This window comes from Schistocerca piceifrons, chromosome 2 (assembly GCF_021461385.2).
Source record: "Schistocerca piceifrons isolate TAMUIC-IGC-003096 chromosome 2, iqSchPice1.1, whole genome shotgun sequence".
Taxonomy (NCBI): Eukaryota; Metazoa; Arthropoda; class Insecta; order Orthoptera; family Acrididae; genus Schistocerca; species Schistocerca piceifrons.
In genome coordinates this window covers 40993088-41015345 of record NC_060139.1, presented here as the reverse complement: position 1 = coordinate 41015345, position 22258 = coordinate 40993088, and the positions used below count along the sequence as shown (strand labels likewise).

The 22258-nt window shown below is 40.7% G+C and overlaps 1 protein-coding gene across 1 annotated transcript in view; it reads right to left on the bottom strand.

Moving 5' to 3' along the window:
- The window catches only part of LOC124774617 (serine protease snake-like), a 217153-nt gene that overhangs the window by 48604 nt on the left and 146291 nt on the right, over nucleotides 1-22258 (bottom strand). Inside the window, exon 7 of the mRNA XM_047249495.1 lies at nucleotides 750-856. Coding sequence (XP_047105451.1) covers nucleotides 750-856 — 107 coding nt within the window. The remainder of the gene's footprint in view (nucleotides 1-749; nucleotides 857-22258) is intronic.

Genomic DNA, 22258 nt, shown 5'->3' with positions numbered 1-22258 from the left:
GTGATAAGTATGGACCCAGGTGGTAATGGAGTGGGAATTGTTGAGTGTCAGTCAAGGATGTGGTTCACATCTTTAACATGAGCAACTGGTTAGTGGTGTTCATTGACAGGAGCACAATATCTTTTAGTGGGAGCACAGTAACCAGCTACATTGGGGCGTCATGGATTGTTGGAGTCTACTGTTTGGTGAGCTGTTACCTTCTGTCTCAAAAAATTTACATTCTGCCAGGACTTTCCACACTACATTAATGAAATAAATGTTAAGTTCTCCAAAGTATCTTGAGATCTACTGTAATTGTTTTGTGCATGTCTTTTCAAAATGCAGTCTCAATGAACATCATGTGTTTAGTGCATGTATGGAAGAGGCACACGGGGATGTGGAGGGTGATGGTGATCCTAAGTTGAATTCCACTGTAGTGTTGATGCAGGTACATTCAGCAACAAATGCACAGTAATACAGCTGATGGTGACTAATTTTGAACTTAATTCACAATTTAGTGCAATCTGTGTGCTACTCATCATTTATACACAGGTAAGTCATTATCTTTCTAATATGTTGTTTTGTGTAAATGTGATCAGTAACTATATTTGGTGATATTTTGTTTAATTTTATTAAATTTACAACTAACACTAATAGACAATATTCATGAGAACACTTTTATTTCGTTCCATTGTGTCTTTGACTAATATGTAAAACAGCAATAATGGTTAGCAGAATACAATCCTAGTTGTGCTGAGGTCTATACTCACTTTCCAATATGTGTGCAGTGTGCAGCAGTAAGGACATAATATTCACTGATTAATGATCCCCCACAGTTCCATTCCAGATTACCATCAACTTGATAACCAATAGCAGCCTGTTAACATATATTGTTTATCACACATATGTAGCTAAGTAGTAGTAGAAGAGAAGTTTTAAAATGATAGGGAAGATAGAAAATCTTGTCAGTTGAGTATAGGATAATATCAGCAACAGCAGAACATAGTGTAATAGGATTCATGAATAGGAAGGTAGGCAGGGAGTGAGTTACTGTAAACAGTTCAGTTATAAGGTTGTTATCAGAATTGACACAAATGAACACCAATACTATAGTTCTGGTGCACATACTGATGCTGCAAGCAGGAAACGAAGAAAGAGAAAATGTGTATATGGATACTGAACAGGTAATTCAGTATGTAAAGGGAGATGAAAATCTAGTAGTCTTGGGGCATTGGCATGCAGATGTAGAGGAAGGAGAAGAAGAAAGGATCATGGGAGAATATGGGCTTGGCAGTAGAAATGAAAGGACGAAGACTCAATGCTGCCATATATTTCAGCTTTTAACAGCAAATACTGTTTTAAAAATTACAAGAGGAGAAGGTACATTTTGAAAAGGCCAAAAGGTATGGGAAGATGTCAGAAAGGTTACATCATAGTCAGGCAGAGATTTCAAAATGAGATATTGAATTGTAAGGCATACCCAAGAGCAAATATAAACTCAGATCACAATGCAGTAATGATGAAGAGGTACACTTCAGATTCTCTGTGGCTGTAGATACTGTCATGGTGAATAGCTCATTAGGTGCTTCAGTTGAAGGTGAATGGATACCTATAAAAACTGCAGTCACTGAAAGTAAAAATAAAAACCTTGGTACGAGGAAAGTAATTGTGAAGAAACCAAGGCTAACGGAAGAAATATTTCAGTTGAACAACAAAAGAACAAAGTGGAAAAATTTTCAGGGAAATTCATGAATACAGAAATAAAAGTTACTTTGGAACGAAATAAATAGGACGTACGTGGTCATAAGGCCAAACAGTTGCACAAAAAATGTGAAGAAATTGAACAAGAAATAATTGTTGGAAGGACTAACTCCATATATAGGAAGCCAAAACAACCATTGGCAAAATTAAAAGCTAGCGAGGTGACATTAAGAATGCAATGAAAATTCAAGATGGGTGGAAAGGGTATATTGAAGGCCTCTACAAGGGGAAGACTTGTCTGCTGATGTGTTGGAAGAAGAAACAGGCATAGACAGGGAAGAGCTAGGGGATCCAGTATTAGAATCAGAACTGAAAAGAGCTTTGGAAGAATTAAGATCGAATAAGGCAGAAGGGATAGTTCAAATTCCACTGGAATTCCCAAAATCACTGGAGGAAGTGACAACAAAACCACTATGCAGGTTAGAAAGTAGAATATGTGAGGTTGGTGGTATATTTTTGGAGAAACATCATCCACACAATTTTGAAGAATGCAAGAGATGACAAATGTGAGAATTATCCCACAATCAGCTTGGCAGCTCATGTATCTGAGTTGCTGACAAGAATAAAACTGAAAATCTGTTACATGATTATTAGATTGAATTTATAAAGGTAAAACTCGAAGTGAAAGGATATCAATGTTAAGATTTAGTAATGACATTGCAATCTCTGTGGAACTGAATATATATTTACAGAAACTGTTGAATGGAACGAGCAGTCTAATTAGTAAAGAATATGGGCTGAAACAAATTGTGGAAAGACAAACATAATGATAAGTAGCAAAAATGAGAATAAAAACTGATGATCGTGAAGCAGATGAAGTTAAGCAATTCTGGTGCATTGTAAGCAAAATAATTCATGACATATGAAACAAGGGATACATAAAAAGCAGACTAGCAGAACAAAAAGTACCAAGCATAGATTAGAGGAAGGAATTTCTGAGAATGTGCATTTGTACATTGCATAAAGATGTTAGGTAGTGAATCATGGACACAGGGAAAACTGGAACAGAAGAGAACTGAAGAATTTGAGATGTGGTGCAACAGAAGAATGTCAGCAAATAAGTAGACTAATAATGTAAGGAATGAGGTGGTTTTCAACAGAACTGAGTAAATGAATCTTTGGAATATATCAGGGAAAGCTTCCATGTTACTAGAGGGAACTGTTGATGATTTGATTTATTATTGGTCCTGTAGATCATACAATTTGTACAGCAAAGCACATCATGATATAGGACAAGTCAATTTGAAAAATTATGTTAAGATGGTATATGATGAGAGATGACAGTAGTGGCACATAACTCACATAGCAGAATACATATAAGAGATACAGACAGAATATGAGTAGCAAACAATAATTAAATTATCTTACTAAGTAGAAATATCTACAAGTGAATATACAGCTTATTACAAGTAATTAAAATATTGTGGTATAAAGTGCACATAGCAGAATAAATATATGAGATACAGACAGAATATAGATAAGATACAATAATTAAATTATCTTACTAAGTAGAAACATCTACAACTGAATAAACAGCTTATTGCAAGTAATTAAAATTTTGTTTCAAGAAATTCATGTATGGAATAGAAACAGTGATTTAGTAGCAATTCCTTTAATTTAATTCTCATTATTTTTGGGTTTTTGCTTGTTTTTATGTCTGTTGGGAGGTGCTTGTATATTTTAATGCCCATACATTTAACCCCATTCGCATATAATTTTGTGTTGTGGGCTATAATTTGTAACTGTGTGTTGTTTCTGGTGTCATGTGTGTGGCGGTCTGGATTTCTGTCAAGGGTGTCCCAGTGCCGTATTGTAAAACAAGCTAGCTCCAATATATAGAGGCATAGTAGTGGTAGGATTTTTAGCTGTTGAAATAGTGGTTTACAGTATTCAGTTCTTTTTTTACATTTGATTATTCTTACTACTTGTTTTTGTAACTTGAAAATTGTGAGAAAATCAGAGCTCTTTCCCCAGAAGATTAGGCATAGCTCAAGAAAGACTCAAACAGGGCATGGTACATTACCTTCAAGGTATCTACACTGGCTGTGTCTTTTAATGATTGTAATAGATAGCAGGTTTTACTAAGCTTTTGTGACAATGCCTCAATATGTGGTTTCCAATTTAGTGTGTTACTGATGGTAAGTCCAAGAAATTTGGTGTGCTGCCTGTTCCTAATGTCATCTTTGCTGATAACTGTAACTGCATTGAAGGGGGTTAGATTTTGTGTAGTATGGAAGTTCATACTTACAGTTTTTTTAGTATTTATGAGTAGTCTGTTTGCTTCAAACCATGATTGTAAAGGACAAGTAGTTTCATTAACTGCATCTTGCAATGTGTCACCTCTACTGGTTATCAGGATATTTGTGTCGTCCACATACAGAAAGGAGCTGGCATTGGGTATGTGTTCTGGGAGATTATTTATGAACAATATGAAAAGAGCAGGGCCGAGGACAGGCCCCTGAGGGACACCATTTGTTGTATGTAGTATATCTGACCTGCAGTTCCTGAATGTCTCTGATTTTCTTATTTCTACATATTGCTATCTTTGACTAATGTAGCTGTGGAACCAATTGTGGGCTACACCTCTAATCCCATACTTATGGAGTTTCATAAGCAGCAGTTTGTGGTCAGCCATATCAAAGGCCTTGGACTGATCAAGAAATATACTGACAGCAGGTTGTTTATGGTCAACAAAACTTCAGCAGTTTTCTCGAAATGCATACAGAGCATGTGTGATGGACCTATTTTTTCGAAATCTGTATTGGGAAGATGTGATTATGTTGTTGGAATTTAAACATATTTCTAATCTACTTATCATACAGTATTCAAATATTTTTGAGAAGGCAGATAGTATAGCAATTGGCTTATAGTTTGTCATGTCTGATAAAAACTGTAGAAGAAGTCAGAGTCCAGAATACATTCAGTAAACAGTTGAGAAAGCATGTTGCAAGTGCTATTCTAAAAGAATAAGCAAATGTTAGTATGGTGCCCATGTCTGCAATGGTAGTGATGCTAGTGCAAAGTTACACTTAGCAGATCATTGAGATTTTCTGATCTGCACCCACATCATTCAACTGTAGGTGAGTGGTTTCCTTTCCTATGTCCTGCCTGTGGTTTTCATTCTGGAATTCACATTACTGTAGCAACAACAAAAAATGTACTTCACATAAAGTCAGAAAACTTTACATCAACTAAAAACATCACTTATAATATAAACAAAATAATAAGTGGGAAAATGAACACTTAAATCTCTCTGTGTGAGCTCAGATCTCTCGTATTTTATTATAACAGTCATTTCTTCTTAAGTATGTGAAAGCCAACAAAATATTTTCACATTTGAAGGAGAAAGTTGATGATTTGAAATTTCATGAGAAACACTGTTTTAATTATTGTCAGCCCAACTCGTGTACTACTCTCTTCCATTTTTGCAATAATGCGTTTCTTTAAATTTCCTCAGTGTCCACCTTTAATGTTATCTCTGTAAGGATTCCATGCTGTGCAGCAAAACGCCAGGAGAGGATGGGTGAGCATAATGCAGACAGTCTCTTTAGTAGATATGTTGCAACAGCTAAGTATTCTGCCAACATAATACACTCTTTGGTTCTGAACCACATTTTCTATGTGAGCATTCCACCAGATTAGGCTGTTTGTGATTGTAACTCCAGGTATTTATGTGAACTGACAGGTTTCAAATTTGTGTGATTTACCATGTAACCAAAATTTAATGAATTTGCTTTTTTACTCATGTGGATGACCTCACAGTTTTTATTGCCACTTGTTGCACCTCACTCGTATCTTCTATGCATCATTTTGCAATTGGTTTTGATCTTCAGATGACTTTATTTGTCCATAAATTTCAGCATCAGCAACAAATAATCCAAGGGAGTAGCTCAGAGTGTCTCCTTAATGTTTATATAAATTAGGGACAGTAGAGGGCCTGTTACAGTTTCTTGTGGAACACCAGACATCATGTCTGTTTTAAACACTGACTTTCCATCAGTTACTACAAACTGTGACCTTTCTGGCTGGAAATCATGAATCCAGCTGCACAACTGTATCAACACTCTCTAAGCAAACAATATGATTCGAATCCACCCATAAGGAACTGTGTTTAAGGTCTTCTGGAAATCTAGGCATATGGACTTAGCTTAAGATCCACTGTTGGTATCATTCATTATTTCACGTGAACAAAGAGAGTTGTGTTTCATGAGAATAATATTTTCTGTGTGTGTGCTATGTACCAAATGCTCATTTTCTGCAAGTAATTCACACTCTTTGAACAAACTATGTGTTGAAATCAATTTTAGTGATGGGGGCCTGTGATTCAGCAGATTATTTTCTTTTCCTTCCTTAAGTATTGGTGTGCAACTTTTCAGTTCCTAAGTACAGATCTTTCAGGGAGTGAGCTATGGAAATATTGTGTTGACATACTCTGAAAGAAACCTAGTTGATATACAACATGGACTTGAAGACTTGCCTATATTTGGAGATTTAAGTTGCTTAGCTACACTGAGGACATCGACTTCTAAGTTACTCATGTTGGCAGCTGTTCTTGATTATAATTCTGAAATATTTACTTTGTCTTCTTTGCTGAAGGAATTTTGGAAAGCCATGTTTATTAACTCTACTTCATTAGCACTGTCACTGGTAACATCACCACTGCCATCACACAGAGAAGGTACTGACTGTGTCTTGGCACTGGTTGCATTTCGGTCAACGTATAATAGAAAATAAGAGAACAATATATGTTGAAACTGGTGATATGCAATATATTTAGGAACGCATTGCGAATGAAGAGTGCAATTTTGATTCTTCCCAGAATGAATCTTTCAGTCAGCAGTGAAGCGTAAGCTATTTAAAAACTTTCATGACTGAGGAAAACTGTTTGTTAGACCAGAACTCAAACCTGGAACCTTGCCTTTCGTATGCTATGCTCTTACCAACTAAGTGATACAGTCATGACATTATCAGCTCTCACAGAATTACTTCTTCCACTACAACTCTCATACTTACCAAACTTCACAAACTGTACATTGACAATCAAAACTAGACTCACAGCCTCAGGCTGTCACAAGATGCACATAAATCCTCAGCATGTAAGAGCACAGCAAGGAAGAGACAAGGTCCCAGTCTGGCACACAATTTTAATTAGTCAGGAAAATTTCAATTTTTATTTTAGTTTATAAGATCAAATTTTGCTGCTGTTAATATTAATATAATACTGGAAAATGGTGTATGGAATAAATATAATGAAATAATGTGAAGAGTCATGGTAACCATTTAGGATATAATTGAAAAGTTGATAGGCAGATAAACATAACTGGAATTATGACTAAGTTTTCAAATGCTTCATTCCTGGGAGCTAGTAGACATGCAAACCTTCCACCCCCCCCCCCCCCCTCCCACACACACACACACACACACACACACACACACACACACACACACACACACACACACACACACAAAACAAGCATGTGGAAATGTGCACAACAGCATGTGACTACACTTTCCTGGCATTTGAAATGTGTATGGGGGTATGTAAACTCCTTTACTGAAGTAGTTGATTGAAATCTCTGGTACATTTCATGATTGAAACTTATTTTATTTTTATTTACACACCGAGTTCCATAGGACCAAATTGAGGAGCAAATCTCCAAGATCATGGAACATGTCAGTACATGAAATTACAACATAAAAGTAATAACAGATAAAATAAAATGTTCACAAACACAAAAAAAGGCAATCCATAAGTTTAAGTACACACAATCAACAACACAACAAGAATCAGCTTACTTTTTCAAGGAACTCCTTGACAGAATAGAAGGAGTGACCCATGAGGAAACTCTTCAGTTTCAATTTGAAAACATGTGAATTTCGTGTGGTAGCTTATAGAAAATGGATGCAGCAGTATACTGCACACGTTTCTGCACAAGGGCTAAGGAAGTCCGATCCAAATACAGGTTCGATAGAGACACTAACAACTAGACACTTTGTTCACAACTGACCATATGGTTTTAATTTTATCCTGTGAATTAGCTATTCTATTTGCATACCACATACTCTTTGCCTTACTAATAACATTTTTAAGCACCTTACAATACTGTTTGTAATGGGCTACTTTAGCTTCATTGTGACTACTTCTCACATTTTGATATAATTCCCACTTTGTTTAACATGATATCCTTATCCCACTAGTCAGCCACCCTGGCTGCCTATTACTGTTAGTACTTCATTTCGAATGTTCTAATGGAAAGCAACACTCAAAGAGCATGAGGAATGTGTTAAGGAAAGCATTATATTTGTCATCTATGTTATTGGCACTATAAACATCCTGTCACTCTTTTTTCTTGACAAGGTTTAATAAAACTCTCTATTGCTGTTGGATTAGCTTTCCAATATAGTTTCTATTTATATATAACATTTGTTTGAGTACAAAAGCCTTTTAGTGTTAAACTTTGTGCATCATGGTCTGAAAGGTCATTCGCCGTTTTACTAACAGAATGCCGATCTAGTAATGAAGAATGAGCAAAAATATTGTCTATGGCTGTGCTACTGTTCCCCTGCACCCGAGTTGGAAAAAAAAAAAAAAAAAAAAAAAAACACACACACAATCTGCATCAGATCAAATGAATTTAGATCTACCAACATCCTTTTTCTTGCACCATCATACACAAAATTTTTATTTAATTCACCACATATAACTAATATCTGGTACTTCCTACAAAGGGAATCAGGAGCACTCTCTAGCTTGAGCAGAAATGCTCTGAAGTTGGAGTCAGGGGACATTTAAACAACAACATTTAAATATCTGTTCAGTGCAGTGATGTGACAGATCTATGGACTCCAATGAAATACTTTTTTTTATGTACATAACCACTCCCCCACCCCACAAGGAACTCCTTGAAAAACAGTCAGCTAATCAGTACCCATGTCAAGGGAGCTTCTGAATTGTCAAATTATTTAAGTGGTGTTCTGACATACCAATAATTTCAGAGTCAACATCTATAAGCATTTCACTAATTTTATCTCTAATACCTCTTATATTTTGATGAACTATGCTAAATCCTTCTCTACTTGAGAACATGACATCCTCTGAAGGTGAGCCCTTAGTTAGAGGGACTTCCTTTAAGCAGGTATACCTATCAGCTGGCTTCAATTTAAAAATGGTGTACCTCTAATGCCAATTACTACAGGAATTTTTCCATGAGTGATCCCACCACTACCCACTACACTGTCACCTAAAAGCTTTGCCACCCTCCCCTTCCCATACCTATTGAGGTGCAGGCCATGGCTAGTGAAACCTGATCTACTGATAGACTCAAGTGGCACTACTGTAATGTGACCCATGCCCTCTGCCATCAGTGACCCCTCCAGCCCCATGTTAACGTGCCTAACAGCCGCATTAAGATGATGCCAATCATGATGCTGAAACAGTTGCATAAAATGCACATTAGTGCCACCAGTTTGAGTAGCTATCTTTACAGGTGGCCACCTACATTATATTCTCCGTTCCTATCAAGACAGTTTCCTGCTTCACCCACTATCACTACCTGATCCTCCTTTGTAAAATTTCTACATAACTCCCCTGTGCTGTCAGTCACCTGAGCCAACCGTGCACTAGGCTTCAAAATGCTGGTGACCTGGTACTAACTCCCCAACACCTCCTGCAACTGCTTGCCCACACCTCTACTGTGCGAACTACCTAGCAGCAGAACTTTCTTCATTCTGTTTGACTTTGCAACTAACCAAGGCCTCCTAACTGCTGCATGTTGCCTACTTCTAAAGCAAGAAATTTACTAAACAACTTTAATACACAGAAAACACAGCAGTGAACATATGTAAAATTTATTAATACAAACAAATCTTAGGTTGTAATTTATAAACTGACGTATTCAGAAGAATAATCTGTATGATGTCCTGAATCTGTATTATTTCTAGGGATTGTATTTGATTATTCGATGTTGAATAAATATTATTATTATTATTAAACAGCACAAAACACCACTGAAAACTATTAAATTTAATAACCACATAGCAGTGCGCAAATAACTATGTTAGTACTTAGATTTATACCCGCTACTACAACTGCATGCCAAAAAATGTAAACACAGTTCTGAGACATGAGGCTCGGATGAACAACTTAAGCACACTCACAAATAACAGACCACTCAAGTCAATAACACAGGAAGGAAGACTGAGATAAATGAAAATCCACTAATAAGTTACTTTTTCAGCAAATGTTAACACTATTAACTTTAAAATAAGTAACTGAAGACAAAAACTTTATAAAATATTGATGAGCAACTTCAACAGCAGTCCAGTGTACATGACGTCACACTTACTAATGTATGACATAGTGTAGATGGTGATGTACAAGTAAACATTTCATTCAGTATGTATTGTAACTCTTACCTTCAAGTTACTGTCAAGTGCAACACAAATTTGTAAAATATAAGAAAAAAGTATTTCATTTCATCAGTTATTTTGAAACAGAAGAGATACTTAGAGATACGTAGGAAATCCTACCTACATGTTTAACACTGTAGTTCTCTATCACACAATCTATTAAATATGAAATAAATAATATTCAAAATTATATAAAAAAATAAAACGTTTTGGTTTGAAGGTCATTATTCAGTATTTAGTCATTAGTATCCTGAAACTAACAGTATAGTTAGGTTTGTTAAAAATATTGTATTTAAAGAAGAGAAATCACAAAATTATGATGTAAACAAAGTAGGAAATACCATCCTTCTCATACTGTCTGTTGAGTCTCCCTAACCTGAAGATCTGGGTGACTTTTCTGAACTCTCTCCATTTCCTAAATCTCACCAGTCCTTTCCCTTAAGCGCTCTACCTTCCCCTACAACCATTCTAACAGAAGAAGAAGCTACTGCCTCTGAAAGTTTCTAAATTTAAATGCCTTTATATGCTTATTACCCTCCTACTGCTTAGCAAGTAGACATTTTATTCATCTAGTTAAGTTGTATACTAATAATCAATCATAAGTATCTACCACAAACCATACCCAAAGAAATCATTACCTGTGCTATGCCTTAATCACATTGACAAATGATGATTTTCTTTCTCACTTTAATTTAAGCCCAAGAATTTCAATAGAAAATCAGACATTTGTTCACATGTGGCAATAAAAAAAAGAAAAAAAGTGTCTTAGGAGACACAAAAAACACACATTTAGAGAGAAGTAGGATAAAGCTTAACACAAATTTAAATACACATAAATAGCATTGTTTGTCATTACAACTTCACTACAGGATGCATATTGCCTGCATCATCTTGTTATGAGTTTGTTAAGGTAAGCAACATTGCCCGTCTCTTTGTTTATTGCCCTGAAATTATTTAATGGAGTGCAAAAAACTCATCTTCCTTTGTCCTGATGCCAGTGCTGGAGAATAAGAACCAAATCTTGTATTCAGTGCATGATACAACCTCCTCCAAAATTTTCAGAATGTTGTTGGGAATATGACAAATGACTACAGGAATGGTTGCAGCTCTGTTGCAGAAATGTTTTATTTATTACTACTAATGGCTGCAGAAAACTTCGGATGTAAGGACAGGTTATTGTAGGATAGTGACTTCTTAACAGTATCTTCAGATCATATGAACTCCCTGTAGAAATTGTTGTAGCTTTAGCTGTAGAATTAAAGACATTTTTAAACTCAAACTGAGTGTAATTTCACAAATTCATAGCTCTATTACATATGACAACAAATGCTCAAGTGGAGCCTTCCACATAGGTCATTGAAAATACTCTTCTTGCAGTATCTGAACACGATGATTGTTACAAATCAATTTAAATACTTTTCTGAACATTGTACAAATGCCCTTAATACTATAGTGACACAGTCACTACCTCAGTGGTTCCTTGGATGCAGTATAGGAGAGTCCATCTTTTATACATATGGTAATGATAGAAAAACTGAAGACTTGAATGTCAGAGTTTAATACTGTGTTGACTTTAGAAACAAAGCACAAGCTCAGATTAGGATAGAATGTGGAAAGGAATGAAACATGGCATTTTTCAAGGAGCCAACCTGTCATTTGACTCAAGAGGTTTAGGACATCACAGGAAAGTCTGACAGCATGGGTGAATGGGACTTTTAAATGCAACAGATCTATTAAAATGACTGCCTACACTATGGTTATCTATTCTCTTCTGGAGTACTGTCATTCAGTTAGGATCCTTACCAGGCAGGGTTAATGGAGTACCTCAAGAAAGGAATACCTCGAGAAGGTCCAGAGAAGGGCAGCACGTTTTGTATTATTGAATAATAAGGGAGAGAGTGTCATAAACACGTTATAGGATTTGGGGGGTGGACATCGTTAAAACAAAAGGATTTTCCCATTCTGGTGGAATCTTCTCACTAAATTTCAATGCCCAACTTTCTCCTCTGAATGCAAAATATTTTGTTGATTCCAGCTTACATAGGGAGAAATGATCATCAGCATAAACAGCTATGATCAGCATAAACAGCTATTGGTTAAGAATGTTCAACAGTCAGCAGATATTTCAACTACCCAATTTTAACTCAGTCAATGTGAAATGTCAGCTATCTTTATTGCATCAAAATATTAGAGGACTGAGAAATAAAATTAATGAATTAATTATCTGCATTGATGAATTAGAGTCTTCAAACCCAGCTGATGTAATCTGCCCCTCTGAACATCATGTGACCACTGGTATAGAACTTTTAAGTGTTACAGTGTTTAGGTTAGCATCTCACTTTTGTACAGAAGAAATGGAGAAAGGAGGAGTTGCCACATTCATCAGGAACTGTCATAAATTTAAGAACATAGATATTCATAAACTTTGCCTAGAACAGCATATGGATGCATGTGCAACAGAAGTAGAATTTCACAAAAAATTCTTCATAATATTAAGTGTATATCAAGCACCTGCAGGTAACTTTAATCTGTTCATAAACCACCTTGAAGCTGTATTGGCCAATTTAACAACGAAAAACAAAGAAATAGTGGTTGCTGGTGATTTCAATGTAGATTTCCTTAAAGACTCTCCCAATACGAAATTATTTGAGTTAGTAACACTATCATTCAACTTAATTCCCACTGTAAAGTTCCCCACTAGGGTAGCCAATTGCTCACAAACAGCCATTGATAATATCTTTATAGAAAAGACAAATGAACAAAATCATATTACAAAACCAATAGTCAATGGCCTCTCAGACCTTGACATGCAGTTCGTTCTGTTAAATGTTAATAATCAACAGGATATAAAATCTGTTAAATCTGAGCTGAACAGGGTAATCAATAAGGCAAAAATTGATTATTTTAGGACACTCCTCAGAGACATGCACTGGGCTGATGTTTACAGTGCTCATGGCATGAATGAAAAATATAACTCTTTTGCTAATAAAGTGCTCACCTTATCTGAACACTGTTTTCCCCCAAAACTAACCAAGGTTAGAGCAAATTCTACAAAGAAGCCATGGATTACTCAAGGAATAGGGGTATCTTGTAAAACAAAAAGAAAACTCTATCTGTCAATCTGAAACAGTTCTGATGTTGACGCTATAGCACATTACAAGAAATACTGCAAAATATCAAAGACTGTAATATGGACATCAAAGCAAATATATTACAAGGAAAAGATAGTCATATCAGATAACAAAATAAAGACAGTATGGGATATAGTAAAGGAGGAGACCGATAGAACCACACATGAAGAGGGACAAATAGCATTAAGAGTAAATGATACATTGGTGACAGATGTGTATAGTGTTGCAGAACTTTTTAACAAACATTTTATAACTATTACTGAAAAGATGGGGTTGTCAGGTTTTGTAGATGCTGCTATGGAATACGTCAGACCAGACATTTCAAGTAACTTCCATAATATGAATTTGACCCACACTACCCCAGCAGAAATAATGTCCATCATAAAATCTTGAAAATCAAAAACATCTAGTGGGTATGATGAAATTTCAACAAAGTTAATTAAAGAATGTGATTCAGAGTTAAGTAACATATTAAGCTACCTGTGTAACTAGTCGTTTATCAGTGGAATATTTCCTGAATGGTTGAAACATGCTGAAGTTAAACCTGTTTAAGAAGGGAGAGATAGCATCAAATTTCCATCCAATTTAACTTTTGCCAGCATTCTCAAAAATTTTTGGAAAAGTAATGTACAATCGGCTTTATAACCATCTTATCTCAAATTGCATACTGTCAGAGTCACAGTCCAGATTTCTAAAGGGTTCTAAGGCTATCTACACTTACAGTGAAAATGTACTTAATTCATTAGAGAAAAAATTGCAGGCAACTGGTATATTTTTTGATCTGTAAAAGGCATTTGACTGTGTAAATCACAATGACCTTTTAAGTAAATTTGAATATTATGGTGTAACAGGAAATGCTGCAAAATGGTTCAAATCTTATATCTCTGCCACAAAACAAAGGGTACCATTAGGAAATAGACATGTATTAAGTTATCAGGCATCATCCAACTGGAAACTAATTACATGTGGGGCCCCATAAGGTTCAATTTTAGGGCCCTTACTTTTTCTTGTGTATATCAATGACCTTTCATCAGTAACATTACCAGATGCCAAGTTTGTTTTGTTTGCTGATGATACAAACATTGCAATAAATAGCAAGTTAAGTGTAGTCTTATAAAGATCGGCAAATAAAATATTTGTGGACATTAATCACTGGTTCCTAGCCAATTCTTTGTCAGTAAACGTTGAAAAAAAAAAAAAAAAAAAAAAGCACACTACATGCAGTTCATAACTTGAAAGGGGTGTCCCACAAGAATATGCCTAACATATGATGACAAGCAGATAGAAGAATTGGACGGTGTTAAGTTCTTGGGATTACAGCTTGATAATAAATTTAACTGGGAGGAGCACACCACAGAACTGCTGAAGTGTATTAACAAATCTCTATTTGCAATGCGAATTGTGTCAGACATAGAGGATATAAAAAAATGAAAAAGCTAGCATACTATGCTTACTTTCATTCCATAATGTGATATGGGATTTTTCTTTTGGGGGGGGGGGGGGGGGGGGTTATTCATCAAGCCACGCTAAAGTTTTCCGACCACAAAAATGTGCAGTAAGAGTTACATGTGGTGTGAACTCAAGAACATCCTGCTTAAGCCTAGAACTAGGTATACTAACTACTGCTTCCCAATGTATTTATTCCTTAATGAAATTTGTCATTAAAAATATATCACTTTTTCAAATCAACAGCTCAATTCATGTGTGGCGCCAATGAAGTCGACACCAGTATCGATCTGAGTATCATCTTTGAACTAAGCTAAACATTATCTTTGTGCAGTTCCACCATCAAGTTCTTTGTAAGCCTTGCTTGTGTAAAGAGGTGAATAAATGAACTCCTGATAATAAGGTGGTGTTTGGTGTAACTGACTTGAGGATCCACCACACTGGTGACCCCGAGTTGTAACGTCTTCCGTTTTCGCCGTTTTACTGTGTCCGCGTTGTCCGCATCGGTTATTTTCGCGTGTATTACATCAACACAACATTTGAACAATGGCTTCGACCCAACACCTAACGCTGGACTTTGTGATCGACATGCATCGTGTTGCAGGCGATGTACACCCGCCAGGACTGCAACACGATGCCTCTCACTTGCCGATTACGCCAATTTTGCCGGACATTTTCGAGCCTGCAACAATAAGTGAGGTTAGGAGTGTGCATGACTCCGGCTATCAGACGCCTTTGTTCCCACCACATGTGCCCTCCCTCATCAACGGTGCAGTTACCTCTTACGGATCTCTGTGCAGTGCGGGACCAATGCCGATTTCTGCAAATGCTTCATTGGACAACCTACTACCACTAGGACAACGATTTGCCACACCACAATCCGGGGAGTACCATGTGGATTCCTGCCATGTGGCTGGAACTGCTTTGTTCACAGGTCAACCTCCTCAGCATCCAACCATGCCCGCACCTGCCTCGGTTCAGTATCAGCACATGCCTTCCTGCTTCATACCTCGGCCTGCAACAGGAACAATAGCTTGTTATCTGTGCCTGACCTCCAACTCCATCCTACTGCTACACCTCAGTGTTTTGTGCCATGTCATTCACCTTATCCGCACACCGTTTAGAGTGGTGTGACTATGAACAGTGAACATTCACACATTCCGTCCGACGTTCGACATCATTTCCACACTGTGCTTCTGGACAGCCCACACCTCCACAGCCTCCCTGCAACACAGGTGACTCTGGCTCTGTCCGCACATTGAGCTTTCCACGGACTAGCACGCATTTTCAAACTTTGAACTTTTTCTCACCTGTTGCCCTGCACCGGCTCCAGTCGAGCTTCCGCTTCCATTCTCGGCACATCTCGATGCCGCATCCACGTTGGTCTTCTGCGACACATCAATCCAAACACACCCGCAAAGTGTTGAACTTCCGCAACCGCAATCGACACATTATGGTGTCTCACCCGTGTCAGCCTTCTACGTCACGATGGATCGCGCTCAACCACAATGCGTCACCTTCATGCTGCCACCCAACCAGCCGTCGTCGCCACATACCTGGAGACACACTCTCCTGGAATACTGCAGCAACAGCAGCTCGTTTCAGGCAATGCCCCAATGAATTCAACTCAACCTGTTCTTCTGAACATTCTACAATGCTTACCGACGCTGCCGCCATTCAATCCCGACAGGGCAACAACCTGGTTCTTAATTGTGGATGAAGTGTTCGACCATTTCAAACTCGACGAGTCAACCAGATTTCTGTGCCGTATTACCCACCTCCACGACCAGGAGGACTTGATTGCTGACCCGGTCTCAGCTACCCGGTACACTCTGGCCAAAAAGACAGTTCCACGTCAGCTTGCGTGCTCAACTGAGACAGCAATACGGCAAGTGCTCCACGCTGAGCAATTAGGCAATGACAAACCTTCCCAACTCTGGAGACGGCTACGGGCCCTGGTCAGCGACGATCTACTCTCTGACACAGCTCTCCTTGCCATCTGGTCAGATAAACTACCTCCTCACATCTGCTTTGCTCTGGCTCAGAGGTCTCCCGAACCTGTCGAGCAACGAATGACAATTGCTGACAAACTACATCATGCATCACTGCTCTACTTTGCCAGCCACTGCCTACCTGGCAAGTCTTAGGTCCAGGCTCTTTGTCCCGCAGCCGGATGTGGCCAGGGCCGTACTGTACCGACTGTTCCGCTCGCTCCGGGAAGCAGTAAACAAGCAGCTGGGATGTCACCGGCTCCACCCATGGTCACGTCCCCTCCGGCATCCGAACCTGCTGTGGCCACCGAACCTCACTCACTGGCTCTGGCAGCGAACTTTCTGCAGGAAATACAACTGCACTACCCATACTGTTAATTCCACACACGGTTTGGTGAGGCAGACAAAACTGCAGACTACCCTGTTGCTTCCCAAACGCCAATTGCAGGTACGTCCGGGTGCCTGCTCATAACATGACAGGCACCTCCCAGTGCTCCATTCTGTCTGGGAACAATCGGATAATTACGGATGACTTTATATTAAAGACATTTCATCGGGATACTTTTTCCTAGTGGACACAGGCACCTACGTCCTTAGTGTTGTTGAACATACACCCTCATCATACTTCACTGCAAGCCGTGAATTCAACTAAACTACAATGCTCGGGTTCAACCTCCTACGTCGTCTCACTCTCCGCCAACTGCAATCTTGAGTGGACTTTCTTAGTGTGCAATATTGAGGAACCTATACTAGGCATTGACTTCTTGTGACACCATAAACTATCGCCGGACCTAGTGCGAAACCCCATGTTTCATCACCCATCCAAAACTCATTTCCACTGTGCTCCGTCAAGCAAACCCCCCTGTGACACATCGGTCCGGGCTCATCTCATCCGTACATGCTCATCTCTGTCGATGACATTACAAGAAACAACGCACAAGTGCCTTGTCAAGTTTGAAAAAGTCACTCGCCTACACAAGGAAAACTTTGAGCTCTCCCTCCGGCTCCACGAAACTCAGCTCCTGCTCTCCAACGCAGCAAAGGAATTACAGACACTGCAGCAAGAACAAAGCAAAGTCAGTAAGTGCGCCAAATCTGCTTGTAGTCCCAGCAGCCAAGCGTCCGTGTGCTTACCTCCTGCTACCCCTCACAACTGTGCTATCAAGTCTACCATAACATGTACTGAAAGTTCCACAGACCACACCCCCCTAACATGGCAGCATTTGACACTCGGCCGGACACGAGTGCGCATGCGCGACGAGCGTCACGTGTTCCCGAACTGACAGCTCCTACCCCTCCCCTTGTGGACAGCACCTCAAACTATGCAACTTGGGATCCTGTGTGACGCCGTGCGACCGCCACTGTCAACACAAACAGTGCACTCACGCCAAGTGCTTTGTCTGCGACCGTGCTGCCATAGGCCGCGCCCTCGGACAATTGATTCACTAACGCTTCACGAGCTCTACCGAGCTCACCCGACCATGGTGCCAATGCCTCGGGCTGGCGCTCATCTTGTCACGTTGACTCTTGGGACACTTCGCCACCTCAGCTTCCGTCGGATCCGCCGAGTGGCTCTGAACATCACGGCCACACCTCGCCTGCCCTGCCCACCACACATTGTAAACAAACCTCCTCCCATGCCGCCGGCAACATTTCCGCCAACACCAACAGCACAGTTCACAAGCTTCACCTCACACCAGGCCCTCCGATCTCCAGTAAACCACATTGACTTTGTCCCGAGTGCCACTCCGACTTTAAAAAGCAGATTTCTGAACTTCTAAGCTCCGGCATCATTGAACCCTCTGCCAGTAGCTGGTCTACACCCATTCACATGACACCCATGAAAGACGGGTCCTGGTGCATGTGCAGAGACTACTGTCGACTAAACGCACGAACATTTATGGACACCTACCCCATACCCAACATTGCCGACTTTTCCAGTTCCCTTGCAGGTGTGACCACGTTCTCGGTCATTGATTGCAAACGTGCCTACCATCAGATCCCGATGGCACCTGAAGACATCGAGAAGACAACAATCACCACCACAATTGGGTTATTTCAGCTCTGATTCATGCCCTACGGTCTGAAAAACGCAACCCAGACCTAGCAACGCTTCATGAATGAAGTGCTATTCGACCTACAATTCTGCTTTGCATACCTTGACGACATTCTTGTGTTCAGCCCCTCCGTCGAGGACAACATTCGACATGTGCAAACTGTTATGAACACTCCGCGGCAGCAGGCATCGAGACCAACCGGTTTTCGGGTCTCTGCCGACAGCATTTCACCACTCCCTGAGAAGGTACAAACAATACTAAACCTACCCAGACCTGCGTCATTCAAAGAGCTCTGGCACTTTCTGGGGATGGTTAATTATTATCGCCGACATCTACCTCGGGCTGCAGAGATTCAGGCTCCACCGTCTGATACCTTGGCAGGCACCCACACTTCTGGATCTCGGACTGTTCCATGGACTCCTGCTATGACTGATTCTTTCACCACCCTCAAAAGTCTTCTTGCCAATGCCTGCACCATCGTGCATCCTCACCCCAATGCGCAGCTTTTCATCACCACAGACGCGAGTGATACTGCCATCGGCGCTGTCCTTAACCAGACAATCGACGGCCAGACTTCGCCTCTGCAGTTCTTCTCACGCAAGCTCACCAGCGCACAACAGAAATATTCAGCGTTTGACAGGGAATTGCTCGTGGTCTATGAAGTGATCAAGCATTTTAAGACTGACGTTGAGGGACGCACTTTCTATGTATTAACGGACCACAAACCCCTGCCTGCAACCATTACAAACCTGCCAGTGGATGCGCCTCCTCGCTGCTTCAGATACATGGACTTCATATCTCAGTTGACCACTGATGTCAGACACATAAAGGGTGCTGACAATATAGTTGCTGATTTCCTTTCACGAGTCGATGCAGTTCATTCGCTGCTAGACCTCTCTGAACCGCCTAGCCTCCAACCCGCTGATGAGGACACACAAGACCTGATTTCAGACTCTACCTCTTCACAACACTTCATCCGCGCCACCTTCCCTGGCATTTCTGGCGAGATCTGGTGTGAAGACAGTACGGGCACGTTACGCCCGCTCATCCCAACCACACTCCATCGAGATGTCTTCAACACACTGTGTAATTTAGCCCACCCCGGGGTTCGTGAGTCCACACGCCTCATTGCAGAGCACTTTGTGTGGAGAAATGTCAACAAGGACTGCCAGCAATGGGCACACTTCTACGTTGCATGCCAACGCTGAAAAGTACACAAGCACACTTTACCCCCCCCTCGGAGCCTTTTCGATCCATCCTGGGCATTTACAGCATATTCATATTGACATTTTCAGCCCTCTCCCCCCCCCCTCTAACAGCTTTCGACATGTCCTCTCGTCTATCGACCGAACAACTCGCTGGGTCGAGGCTGTCCCCATCCCCAATATTATGCCAGAAACTGTTGCTTGAGCTTTCGTCGAGTCATGGGTATTGCGTTTTGGATGTCCAGCTATCATCACGACTGACCAGGGCAGACAATTTGAGTCAGCCCTGTTCAATGAGATTTGTAACATATGCGGCACCCGGCGCATCGATACCACAACATATTACCCGCAAAGTAACGGGCTAATTGAGCACTGGCACCGCACTTTCAAGTCGGCTCTTCCTTGCCACAACTCTCTATGGACAGAGGCCCTTCCCCTTGTGCTACTCGGCATTCGTGCGATCTATAAGGAAGACCTCAAGGGCACAATAGCCGAGTTTGTATACGGCCAAAACATTGTTCTCCCTGGCGAACTTGTGAGCCCTTCCAGTCCTCTCCCTCAGTCTGACTTACCTTCCTTCATGGACCACGTCTGACGCCACTTCATCAACCTCTATATCCCTCTGCCTGCTAGCCACTCCCACCCTAAGGTTCACGTCCCGAAATCTCTGGACAATAGCGAATACGTCATGCTCCGAGATGACACTGTCCGTGCTCCCCTCCAACCTCCATATACCGGCTTTACCGAGTTCTCCGGCGCTCAGCCAACACCTATGACATCCAGGTAAAATATTCAGCTGTCACAGTCTCTATCAACAGACTTAAGCCTGCTCATGTCGAGTCTTCTTCTACCCCCCTTCAGTCCAAGACCACGCCACTCACTGCCCTGGCTCACGACGCTCCAACCACTTCCTCCAGGTCGGACTTACACACTCAATCGAGTGACCTCCAGCTCCATTCATCAAGCTCTCCTCCAACCTCGCTCCCTACTCTGGTCTCACGCAGTCCGTCGAGTGCCCCATGCTCCCCACGTCGAGCTTACCTACGATCACGCCCTCGCTGCTGGGCCCTTTGCCAATCCCTTTGACCTCTCCCCATTCACCTGCCTCACCCTGTCGAGATTTCTCATACCCCCCCATCTTGAACATGCCCTCGCTCGAGGTGTTTGTGCCTGTTCCCCCAGACATAATCCACATCTCTATAATACTACCCGATACACTGTTCGTCGCTTGTTTCCCTTCATCCAGTGCTCATGACACAACCTCCACCATTCCCTACCACCTTGTGAACTATGTTCCCCTCTCGCCCGACGTCGACCTGGACATGCTTCGTGTGTTCGCCACGCCCACCAGAGACATCGTCGTCGTCGCTCTGTTCTTCCCACAAACTGCCAGCCTACCTGTCGCCGCATGACCAGGATGCCCAGTACGACGCCCAGTGCGCTTCTACGACTTCCAGGTTTGGTGGCTGGACCTTCCTTCACGACACAGCTACCCACACAGCTACCCGACGATACTGTCACGCAGACCGTGGTCCGGCTCCTGCGAAGGAGGGGGAGGAGGGGGGGGGGGGCGCTGTGTGGTGGCGATGAGGTCAACACCAGTATCGATCTGAGTATCATATTTGAACTAAGGTAAACATTATCTTTGTGCAGTTCTGCCATCAAGTTCTTTTTAAGCCTTGCTTGTGTAAAGAGGTGAATAAATGAACTCCTGATAATAAGGTGTTGTTTGGTGTAACTGACCTGAGCATCCACCTCACATTGAATCAATACTAGAAATAAGAATAATATTCACAGGGATTTAAAGTCACTTACTCTTGTACAAAAGGGTGTGCATTATTCAGGAACACACATTTTCAATAACTTGCCAGCAGCCATAAAAAGCTTAACAACCAACGAAATTCAGATTAAGAGAAGCCTGAAGGATTTATTGCTGGTGAACTACTTCTACTTCATTGATGAATTTCTCAGTAGAACCGACTGATTTGTGTGTGTGTGTGTGTGTGTGTGTGTGTGTGTGTGTGTGTGTGTGTGTGTGTGTGTGTGTGTTGTGTTCAATTTCAGTGTAAATAAGTAGTAGTTCTATTACATGTTTATTACCTTATAAATAAAAAAACTTTTTGATCTGGAAAAGGCTGTTCATATGGCAGACTCAATGGACACAAGATAATCAGTGATAGAGCAACCCTGGTGGAAGCCACCCTGACATGGAGCGAGCAGACCACGTGACTCCAGGACCCAACCCAACCGCCGACATACCATACTTTTCAGTAGCTTAC